This window comes from Rhinolophus sinicus, chromosome 8, assembly GCF_057876585.1.
Source record: "Rhinolophus sinicus isolate RSI-liver-muscle chromosome 8, RSI-T2T, whole genome shotgun sequence".
Classification (NCBI taxonomy): Eukaryota; Metazoa; Chordata; class Mammalia; order Chiroptera; family Rhinolophidae; genus Rhinolophus; species Rhinolophus sinicus.
This window is the reverse complement of record NC_142508.1, coordinates 4,025,620-4,037,797: the sequence shown is the minus strand read 5'-3', so window position 1 is coordinate 4,037,797 and position 12,178 is coordinate 4,025,620. Positions and strand designations below refer to the sequence as shown.

General features: G+C 42.6%; 1 protein-coding gene across 6 annotated transcripts in view; it reads left to right on the top strand.

Moving 5' to 3' along the window:
* The window catches only part of GIMAP4 (GTPase, IMAP family member 4), a 43,079-nt gene extending 30,901 nt beyond the window's left edge, over positions 1-12,178 (top strand). For 3 of the 6 annotated variants that reach the window (XM_088799812.1, XM_088799811.1, XM_074315150.2), the window contains exons 2-3: positions 7,141-7,212; positions 10,381-12,178. In XM_088799812.1, the coding sequence (XP_088655938.1) occupies positions 7,176-7,212; positions 10,381-11,318 (975 nt within the window). In that variant the 5' untranslated portion in view covers positions 7,141-7,175 and the 3' untranslated portion in view covers positions 11,319-12,178. Of the gene's footprint in view, positions 1-5,061; positions 5,262-6,385; positions 6,410-6,833; positions 6,858-7,140; positions 7,213-10,380 lie in introns of those variants that run through there. The other 3 variants (XM_074315149.2, XM_074315152.2, XM_074315151.2) reach the window with 3 other exon arrangements.

Below are 12,178 nucleotides of genomic sequence, written 5' to 3'. Positions count from 1 at the left end.
GTTGTCTGATATCACATCTTCAACTAATCCCCTCCTGTACGTCCCAGCACCCCATTCCATTTTGGCCAGACCTCCCTGGGGTGCCCAGCCCACGTGTGTGGCCACGTCAGCTGCAGCCTCTCTGGGACCCTGTTGTCTGTGGGTTTCTACCCCAGTGCACCCTTCACCTGTCTCTGCCTTCCAGCATTTTGTTGAAAATCTTGGGACCAACACTCACTCCCACGAATGTGTGCAGGTTCTGAGACACGAGCTAATGTCAGTTGTAGACCACAGACTCCTGGGGACCCTGCTGTGATGTCTGTGAAAATCATCCTCTGGTCTCCCTACCATACAGTTTCCAGGAAATGGGCCGACACTTTTGTATGCAGGAGAAGGTGATACGTGGGTATAAAAGGGGGTCAAATTGTGCAGAAAACAGGAAACACATAAAAGACCAGAAATTTCCGGAACTAAACAACAAAGCCTTTGAGACTTTGACCTTCAAGAGGTGCAGAAATAGACTCTGTCTCTGGATGAGCAGAGATACAAATTCATCTTGTAACAGGGCTTCGCCGCGATGTAGTGTGACAGCTGGTGGCCAGCTTACAATCATTCCAACAACTGGCCACCCGATTTACATCCGATTGTCTCTAAATGTCTGCAATTTCCTGACTTTATTAAATGTTCATTTACATAAAATAGAATTCATTACCTTTTTAGTAGATTCAATAATCAGTTTAAAACAAATATTTCCAACAAGCCTTGGTATTTCTTATTAGCTTACATTTGTTCCAACGTGTATTTATTTTATATTTTATTTTAGTTTTTTAACTTTTGATCCATCCCCTTTGACCATTTCTCCCACCTCTCACCTCTGGCAACCACCCACCTGTTCTCTGTATTTATGAGCTTGGTTTTCTTTCATTGCTTGGTTGATTGTATTTCAGATTCTACATGTAAAAGAGATCATACAGTATTTGACTCTCTCTGACCTCTTTCACTTAGCAAACGGCCTTGTGTTCCACCCATGTTTTTGCAAATGGTATGACATGGGTTTGTTAGTTTTCTCAATGGCTGAATAATCTTCCATTGTATAGGTCCACACCAGAGTTTCTTTGTGTACTCATCCGTAAATGGACACCTAGGATGTTGCTGTATCTTGGCCATTGTGAGTAAGGCTGCAACATAAGGGTGCAGATGTCTTTGCAAGTTACAGTTTTTGTTTTCTTCAGCTAAATACCCAGAAGTGGAAGTACTGGGTCATAGTGTAGGTCTATGTGTAATTTTTTGAGGACCCTCCATACCGTTTTCCATTATGGCTGCACCAATTTACACTCCCACGAACGGTGCTCAACGGTTCCCTTTCTCCACATCCTCGCCTACACTTGCTATGTCTTGTCTTTTTGATAGCAGCCGTCCTAACAGGTTGAGATGACATCTCATTGTGGTTTTGATTTGCTTTTCCCTGATGATGACTGATGTTGAACATCTTTTCATGTACACATTGGCCATCTGTATGTCTTCTTCTGTTCAAATCTTCAGCCCATGTTTTAATCAGATTGTTTTGTTTGCTATTGAGTCTCGTGACTTCTCTTCATAGTTTGGAAATTAGCCGAGCTATGAAATTATCAGATACATGAGTTGCAAATATTTCCTCCCATTCAGTAGGTTGCCTTTGCATTTTGTTGATGGTTTCCTTTGCTGGGCAGAAGCTTTTTGGTTTGATGTGGTCCCACTTGTTTATTTTTGCTTTCGTTGCCTCGCTTTTGGTGTCAGATTAATAAAACCAAGGTTAATGTCAAGCAGCTTCTGCCTCTGTTCTCTTCTAGAAGTTTTATGGGCAGTTCTTATGTTCAAGTGTTTATTCCATTTTGACTTAGTTTTGGTTTTTGTGTCTGGTGTAAGATAGTGGTCAAGTTTTATTCTTTTGCATGTGGCTGTCCAGTCTTCCCAACACATTTGATTGAAGAGATTGTCCTTTTCCCGTTGTATATTCTTGGCTCCTGTGTCATGAATTGACCATATGGGAGTGGGTTTATTTCCGGGCTATTTTGTTTCATTAATTTATATGTCTGTGTCTATGCCAGTTTCATAGTGTTTTAATTATTATAGTTTTGTAATAGAGTTTGAAATCAGGGAGCATGATGCCTCCAGCTTTCTTTGTCTTTCTCAAGATGGCTTTGGCTACTCTTGGTGTTTTTTGTGGTTATGCGAATTTATGGTTATTCTATTTCTGTGAAAAATAGTTACTGTTACTCTAGTGGTGACTTTTCTAGAATTTTACATGAATGTGATCTACAAGACAGTCGTGGTTGATGTTCACTTAGCATTTTTTAAAGATTCATCCATGCTGTGGTTTGTATTTTTTGTTCTTTTTCATGCTGCCTAGGATTCCATAGTATGTGTATTAGTTTCCTAGGGCTGCCATAGAAAGTACCACAAATTGGGTGACTTAAAGCAACAGAAATGTCTTCTCTTACAGTTCTGGAGGCTGGAAGCCTGAAATCAAGGTGTCATGAGGGCCACCCTCTCTCTGTGGGCTCTGGGCAGAATCTGATTTTAGTGTCTTTCTTTTCTTAACTTCCAGTGTTGCCAATAATCCTTGGTGTTCACTGTTTTGTACCCATCACTAGGTCTCTGCTTCCAGTCACATTAGATTAAAGGTCTACCCAGCTCCAGTATGACCTCATCTTATTTAATTACATCTCCAATGGACCTATTTTCAAATAGAACACATTCTGAGGTTCTATTAGGGGGCACAATTTAACCTTTGTAAGTATGGATATACCTGAATTCATTTATTCATTCACCAATTGATAAACATTTAGGCGTTTTTAGTTTGGGTTATTTTAAATACTATAATAAAGTGGCATTCACATGCAAGTCTGAGTGGGATAGCTGGATTGTATTGTGTGTTTAACTTTATGAGATACTGTTGATTTTATCCCCCCCAAATGTGGTAGCTTTTTGTATGCTTGTTTGCAATCTATGAGAGCACATGCTTGCCAATATGTGGTATTGTCAGTATTTTTAACTTTAGTCTTCCTAATAGGTGTGTGGTGGTATCTCATTATGGTTTCAATGTGCATTTCCCCAAAGGTTAGTCAGATTGAGCATTTTTTCATATGTTTATTGGTCATTTGTATATTTTCTTTTCATTAAAATCTTTTGCTCATTTTATTATTGGGTGGCGTGTCTTTTTAAATACTATTCTGTTTATTTATAAAACATAACGGGATATGTTCTTTTATCTTCTGTTTTCTGAGTTTTTGTTAGGTTGATATCATACAGTGTTTTTCCTTAGAATTGGTCAATGAAATTTACCAATGGGTTTACTTTACCCTATACTTCTCTTTGTGGGAATGTTTTACATCACAATTTAATTTTTTATATAATATAGGGCTTTACAAATTTTATATTTATTCTTGGGTCAGTGTTGCTAACTTGTGCTTTTCAAAGGATTTATCTATTTTATCTATATAGTAAAATTTATTGGCATCAAGTTTTTCATTACAGCCCATCATTTCTCTTTTATGTCTGTAAGATTTATAGTGATATTCTCTCTTCCACTCCTGATATTGGTAATTTGTATATTTTTACCCTTTTTCTTCATTCATGTAGGTAGAGGCTTGTCAATTATATTGATTATTTTCAAAGAATCAGCTTTTGTTTTCATTGTTTTCTTTATTGTTTTTCTGTTTTCTATTTCAGTGATTCCTTCCCTGTATTATTTCCTTCATTCTCCTTACTATAGGTCCAATTTGCTGTTCCTTTTCCAATTTTTAAATGTGGTATTTCACATGATTATTTTTAGATTGTTTTTCATTTTACACATAAGCCTTTAAAACTAGAAATTTCTCTCTACACATTGCTTTATTGTGAAAGCATTTAGCCCAAACCTGAGTGTCGTTACAAATATAAGCTGTAATTGAGAATTATCCTATATGCAGTGATCCCTGTAACCCAAATAAAGAATACCTAAGTAATGGTCTGGGGGTTTATAATAGTACTTAAACTAACTGCTGTATTTTACAGTAATCTCTGCTCCCACTCCCACAGTTCAATGATAGAGAATGATACAATCCTTCTAGCTAGGTGTAAGCTGTAAAAACTAAATATAACCCTACCCTTCCTCTCTTTAAGTCGCCCACTGCAGAATCATAGAGATGCGTTCACACCATGCCTATTCTTTTAACTCGCTGTTGTTTGCCTGTCTCACCTAGGCTCCGAGTCGTCCCTGTTACTTAGGTTACATTGTTCTCGAAGGTTGTTTATCCTGGGTGCTAGTGCATGATTTTTCCAGTGCCCTGGCCCCTGTTTGAGGATAATTACCCTATGCTTGTATACACAAGGCTAACCACCATTATCCTCTGAGAAATTTATGTCTTCTCTTTAATCTCCCTTTGGAGTTGTTAGCAGTTTGTGTTATTACTGATGGCCTTTACAACTCTACATAAAGTCTCAGTTATGAGGTATCATCATAAATTATAAATCCCTTTATAATGGGATCCATGTCTCTAGAGAACTGGGACCCCCCATTACAATAATTTCCCAATTTCTATTTTCTTGGTGGGTAGTGTCAGATGTTGATGGTTAGACTATTCTAAATGCTTCTAGTACCATCACATCAGGTAACTTTGGGCCCATCCTAATTAGGCAGTTGAAGACCAGTGACTTCTCTTGCTTCTAGCAGATGATTCAGACAACACACCTAGATATAGCAGCCCCCTCTCTCTGCCACGTCACTGGGAGGAAGCAGAGGAGGTAGTAGCTGGCTACACTGAGACAGCCCTAAAACAACGGGGCAAATGTCGGGCTGGGAGGCCAGCTGTGCCGAGAAGTGGGTCTTTCAGAAGAACTGGCAACTCCCTGGTTTTGGCCCAGCAGTTTCTTCCAGAATTTTACAGCACAACCCCTATTCCTTCCCTCCCTGTACAATCTTTGCATGGTCCAATATGGTAGCTCCCAGGCAGATGTGACGATTTAACTTTAAATTAATTAAAATAAAATAAAATTAAAAATTCTGTTCTTCAATCACACCCATCACTTTTCATATGCTCAACTGCCCATGAGGCTAATGGTTACCACATTGAAATGCACAAAACAATTCCATCATTGCAGAAAGTTCTTTCAGTGACACTGGATGGTAAGGTGGGCAGGTCTCTTACATGAGCAACTTGGGACAGCTCCTCCCCTCCCTTCCTCTTTCTTCTTCCTTTTCAATATCTTCACTTAACGCTGCCTTCAAAGATAAAGAAGAGAGCAGGACGCAGATTTTCCAGGTAAAGGAAGATGTGTGTTTGGGGTGGGGGGCAAAGCTGGGAAATGTGTGATTCAGTAGAGAGGAGACCTCTCCCCTGGCTCTATATCTTAAACCTCCCGGCAAACTTGCTTTCAGAATATATTTCTCATTGCTTTCTGTTTCCTGCTCTGATGATCTGAGGCTGTAAACTGTTTTAAAGGCTGAGCCCTACAAATAAATACCTCTTTCAGGGGTTGCTGCAAAGAGGACATTTCACCACTTAGAGAATTTAGAAATAAACTTGAAACTTTCAGGGTTAGAGTTGGGTGAGCAGAGAGAATTAGCTCTGAGGGCTGCTGGTGGTGCTGGTGGGTGAACAGCACTGGAAGGTGTCACCACAGCTCGCCATGTCCCCGTTCCTCATACTCCGTCACCAACGTCCACTTTGTGGGCAAAGCTGATTTGTAAAAATTCTGTGATTTCTCTTCCCGGTTTACAAGAAGCTGTCTCATTCCCTATCATTAAAGAATAAAGAAATAACTCATCTTTCAAAAGCATTGTCTCTCTTTCTAACTGTGTTGCAAATTTGCATTTGATGGCTTCCTGTCCTTAACAACTAGCATTTTCAGACTCTCCCAGTCAAAGTCTGCTCCACTAGGAGTTCTGCAGGTGGCATTCTCCATTGCCAAACGTTGGTAGGCAGCCACGAAACAAAACATTTAAAATGCAATCCCAAGGATCTATGACACTAACATTGATAAATAAAGAAAGGATAATCTTTTAGATGTAGGCTAGACGTAAAGATCAGAGAGGAGGCAAGAATTGGGGATTTTTGATCAATTTGTTTAATAAATATTTATTGAGAACCACTCTTTGTCCAGTATCATGTTTGTCCCCAGGGAATAAAGGGAAATACAGGACACAGATGGATGAACCATCACAGAGTTTACAGCCTAAAGGGAGAGAGTAATAACAAAAGCAGACAAACAACTTCCTATGTGATTTGTACTTTATAGGAACCCCTGGGAGTGAGAGAAGAGTGAATAGAAAGCACACGCACTACAGCTGTGTTGGTGGTGGTGGTGGGGCAGGGGAGAGGCGTTGGAGAAGCCGCTCTGGAGATGTGAGGCCTGAGGGCTGAGCAGGAGTGAACTGGACGCTCACTCCATTGCAGTGGGAGTGCTCCGGGTACAGGGGAGTCTTCTGCAAAGGCCTAGAAGTTGGGAGGAACTTGGGGGACTCTGGGGACATGGAGTAGGCCAGTGTGGTTAAAGTGTTTTGAGAGAGAGAGATGACAGTGGTTTGGGTTGACATGAAGGTGAGGAGACCTGGATAAATTGGACTTTTTTTGGAGGTAGAAGCCATAGGATTTGGTGATGGGCTGATGAGCAAATGAGGAAAGAAGAGATGTAGATGACCCCAGCATTCTTCAGGAGCGTCTGGCTGAATGGCGATGCCATCTACTGAAATGGGGACAGAATCATTTACACGATCTGGGGCAGAACAGGCTGGGGTGGGGGTGAAGGGTTCCGTTTTGACTGAGTTCTGTTTGAGATGCCCATGAACTTGCTAAATGGAGCAGTTGAATGGGATACAAAAGTTTGGAACGCTGAGGCAGGTCTAGGCTATGGACAAGGTACTAATGGCATTCAAAGCAATAATTCACTGAAGAGAGGGGCAGAAGGGAGCCCAGAACCAGCGCCGAGGAAGCACTTGAAGCATTTTGTTTGCGTAGAGAAAAAGCAACAATTGGAAAGCGAGGCTGACAGTGGAGAGTTGAGGAGAAGTGTTGGGAAATAGAGGAGGAGAAATCAAGAAGCAAGTTTATGGAAAAGAAGAAACTGTTGGCTATGTGAGGTTTCAGTTTCCAGTTACTGTCCATTACCCCAAAATGACACTTAATGTTTCTTGATTTACAGGAATTCAAACTACAACGGCAGCTCAGTCCCACAGTATGAGTTTCAACTTCAGTGAACCCAGGACCAGCCACGGTGAGAGGGTCCTCGTGGCTCCCCAGCCCAGGCCGGAGGGAGGGCACCTGGTGGGGGGCGAGGGGGTTCTCCTGTCCTGCCTGCCAGTCCCCATCTGAGCAAGAGCAAACTATTTCCAACCCCATTTCTTATGTTCTCTTCATTGAGTCCCCTCTTTCTCTTCTCTACACCGTCTCCTCGTGATGGAGCATAAGCGCTAAGAAGATGAGAGGTTAAAATACCCTGAGGGATCCCAGGCTCGATGAGGTTCCTTATTCCCTCCTTCCCACAATGTGGACACCCCGGAACAGCCAAGTGTAGCTCTTTCGATGGTTTTCTTTCCTCTCTTCAGCATGGGAGAGGGTTGGGAAAGAGGGACATGAGAGTAATTGATGCTTCATTCAGTTCCCTAATTTCCCAGCTCCCGGTGGCTTGACTATAACCAACAAAGTCAACAAACTGACTCACTCAGCTTTTCACATATCTCTCCCCTCACTCCCTCCTCCATAGAAATGGACTAGAGCAGTTGAAGTGTTGCTGGTTTAGCAAACCCCTCCATAATTTAGGAGCCTAACACATCAACCATTTCGTTGGCTCTCGATTTTTGTGGGCCAGGTGGACAGCTCTTGGGTTTGAGCCAATTTGGCTAACCTTAGCCAGACTCACTCATGTGGTAAGCTAGTGGTTCAGGACAGAACTGGATACTCTTTTAAAAATTAAGTTTATTGGGGTGACCTTGGTTAATACATCATGTACGTTTCAGGTGTACAGTGCTATAATGCATCATCTGTGTATTGCATTGTGTGCTCACCACCCAAAGTCTAATCTCCTTCGGTCACCATATATGTGACCTCCTTTACCTTCTTCAACCCCACCCCCAACCCCGTTCCCCAACCATACTGGTGTCCATGTCTATGAGTTTGGTTGGTTGGTTCGTTTGTTGCTTTCTGTTTTATGTCCCATATATGCGTGCAATCATGTGGTTCTTGCCGTTTGCCATCTGACTTATGTCACTCAGCATGAAGCAGCAGCTGCATAATTTTGGATAGCCCTTTGGACATGTCTGGTGGTTCCCAGGCTCTTGGGCAGTCCAGGGTGACAAGGACATCTGGGTCTTGTGTCCCTCCTCATCAAGCATGTTAGTCCAGGCCTCTTCATAGGGCAGTTGCAGCGTTCTGAAGAGCAGAAAGAGAAAGCAAGCCGCGGTGCACAGCATTTTGGAGTCTCTGTTTGCATCGTGCTTTTACTAGTCTATTGTCCAGAGCAAGTCACATGGCCCACCCAGATTCAGGGGTGGAGAGACAGACTCAGCCTGTTGTTGGGAAGAACTACAGCTCCACATCCCAACGAGGCATGCGTACAGAGACTGGGAGCAAGTCACAGCCATATCTGCAAACTACAACCTAGGGGGCCACATGCAAACAGCAGTGGCAAATTGTTTTAGTGTTGGAGCTGGCCTTTGGTGGCTTTTCATTTCACCTCCCATGATTTTCCTACTTTCCCTAATGCCATCAGGTTATCCTTAGGTGGGAGTCTTTCATTGTGATGCCAACTGAATAATAATCTCAACTCCCACTCACATTTTCCCTTAATCTTAGCCAGCCTCTACCCAGTGTTCTCAGCTCCTGGACATTTACTTTTCTCATCCCAGGATTCTGGTTATCAAATGTGGGAAACTCTGTTTTGGGGATGGATTAGCAAAAGCTTCACCATAAAGTGTATGGGAGATGGGGGTTACCTACAGATTTTGTGGAAGCCAGAGTGAGGGTACTGCAGAATCTCTCTTCTGTTTGATATTTTTAAAAGATTATTCCAATTTACAGACTCGACTGAAGGGGCCCAAATGGAAGTAGAGAGACCAGTTAAGGGACTGCTGAGGTGTGGGTGGTGATGGTTGTCTTCAAAATGGAGAGCAGGGGACAGACGTTGATGGAGCTGAGAGAACTCGCTGCTGGGTTAGATGTGGAGAGTAAAGGAAAGAGTGGAATCCAGGGCGATTCCTACATTTTCGGTCTGAGGAACTGGGTGAATGGTGGTGATACCTCTGAAAGAGAAAACGGGCTGTATAATCGTGCCTGTGATATTGTCAGTGTGCTAACGTATGCATTATCTCAAAGCAGAGCTAGATGGTTGTAATACAGGCTTCCTCCTGCGGGTATCGTTGTTGTTCAAGGCTGTGCTGGCAGGGTCTGCCTTCTGGGAGAAACAGGCTCTCACCTGTGGTTGTCAGTTGTCTTCCATGGTCACGGTCTGTGCTTGACAAATCCTGAAGATAAAGACATAAGCAGAGAATTACTGAATATAAATACTCAAGACCTACAGAGATGACTTGGTGTTTAACTTAAGACACAGTTATTTTGAACACATCATTTCAGGTGACATGCTATGCTGTTCTGTTATTAACTTTCGACTTTCCTGGGAAGGGGGTATGTTTAACTAAGTGAAACTAAGAAATTATAACTCTACTGATGCTATGTATGATTTATTATTATTATTATTATTATTATTATTATTATTATATGTCAAGGGATTTTGTATTGTAACTCCAGAGAACTGTCAACACTTTCTGGCTATAATTCTTCAACATATTAATTTAAAATATAAAAACTCCCCTAGATTTCTATGTTAAGGTCGTAACTTTAAATGGAAGGTATTTTGTTCCCTTGTGGGTCATAATCCCTGATGAGACGGTTGCATATGTGAAATATAAAGGGACCCTCTTCCTTTCTGTGCAGGTGTCCCTTTTCTCCCCTGCAAGGGTGGGATGGTTTGTGTTACACACCTATCAGTTTCTTACTGGGAAGAAAAGTCCCATTTTGAATATAAATTGGGGTGGGGGGACGGGGGATCGTCTACTGTGATGTCCTGAAGTCAGATTTTGTGGTATTTCCTGCATTCGCTTACGAGAAAAAGCTACCAGCAGCAGCTCAAAGTCTCGTCTTAAACCATTTTATCCACTCCTGTGTGGCCACTTAGCTATCACAGGTCAGAATAAGTGCACAGGCGTCCCCCAAGTGCTGCAAGAGGTACATTGGGCCCAGGGGTTCCACAGACCTCCTGCGAGCGCACAGGTCACTCAGGGGATAAAACCCCAGCAGGCAGTAGAGAAGGGCACTAGAGGGGTAGGGGGCCGCAGGGGAAACAGCTGGAGGTTGATCCTAACATGGTGACTTTTGTTTCCTGTCCCAGGGCTTGGAAACCAAGGCTCCGGAGATTCGCAACTGAGACTTGTCTTACTGGGTAAGACTGGAGCAGGAAAAAGTGCAACAGGAAACAGTATCCTTGGAGAGAAAGTGTTTCATTCCAGCATTGCAGCAAAATCCATCACCAAGAAATGTGAGAAAGGGAGAAGCACATGGAATGGGAGAGAAGTCGTCGTCGTGGACACGCCTGGCATTTTCGACACTGAGGTATCGGATACCGACACCCGCCAGGAGATAGCTCGCTGCATCCTCCTGAGCGCCCCGGGGCCTCACGCTTTGCTCCTGGTGATCCCGGTGGGCCGTTACACACCGGAAGAGCACAAGGCCACAGAGAGGATGCTGGCCATGTTTGGAAACAGAGCTAAGAAATACATGATCCTCTTATTCACCCGGAAAGACGACTTGGATGGCATGGATTTCTGTGATTACTTAAAGGACTCTGCCGAAGGCATTCAAGAGCTGATAGGCCAGTTTCCGAATCGCTACTGTGTGTTCAACAATAAGGCAACAGGCGCTGAGCGGGTGGCCCAGAGGGAAGAGCTGCTGGCCCTGGTCCAGCGCGTGGTAAGGGAGAATGAGGGAGAATACTACACTAATAAGATGTTCCAAAAGGCCGAGGGGGAGATTCAGAAACAGATCCAAGTGAGGCTAGAATATCAGAGACAAGAGCTGGAGAGAGAGAAAAGGCAGATAATAGCTAAGTATGAAGAGGAAATCAGAACGCTGAAGGATGAGCTGGAGCGGGAAAAGAGAAAGGCACAAATGGAGAGGGCATTGATGGAAAGAGAGAATCGACATGTTTTAATGCGACAAAATGTCAGAGATGAAGTTGAGAGGCAGAGTGGAATAATTGAATCCATCGTGACAGTATTGAAGATTGCTTACAATATTTTCACGTCTCTGTTTGATGACGATGAAGCTTAAGGAAAATTTGGCCATACTTCCTGCGTCAGTTCAGGTGCCCCTGCCCCATATAACTCATTCACCAAAGCCAGAGCTCTCTGTTTCTGTCTCTCGGGCTCTCGGGACTAGGGAGTGTAGTCAAACTCACTGTTAGAAATTGGTAGACGTTTGATTGTTTTAACAAGCCGGGGGAGGGGACAAATTCTCAATTTGTAAAAAACTCCAAAGTAGAAAGTATGGATGCTCCCTGTTGTCTGAATTCTTTCAGAAACACAGAGGAAAGGAATGCAGGAGACCAACAGAACATGAGCCCAAGCTTTCTCTGTTTATCCCCAGTACAAGTTTCTCCTGTAGATTCTTTCCAGATTGGCAGATAATCTCTGTCTGTGGCTTCTACTCTCTTGTTTTTAGGACCGCAGTGATCATTTTACCCGTATGGTTTGTTAGAAAAATCCATTCTTTGCATTAGGTAATCTATAGATACAGATGCTTGTAGAATTCTTTCTAGATGAACATAAATTTGTTAAATTACATTCTTACAGAAGGATTCAAATTGTTCCTTCTCATCTGCCCACTCACTAAAGAACAAAGAGTTGTCTGGAAAACAGATCTCTCAGAACTCAACTAAAGTGAAATTCCAGAAAGAGAAAACGGCAGAGATTCAACCGATAGAAGAACAATGTTTGGTATATTCAGATGTAGCTGTAGAAAGTCTTTGACCAACCTCAATGTCACCAATTTGCTAAATAACCAGTTCGCTCCTTTTCTTGTGAAACTAACTGTTGCCACCCCACCTCCTTCACCCCACATCTTGACTGCTGTCACCACCCACCTGAATTGTTTGCTGACTGTTATTATAATAAAACTTTTCTGTTTTCTCA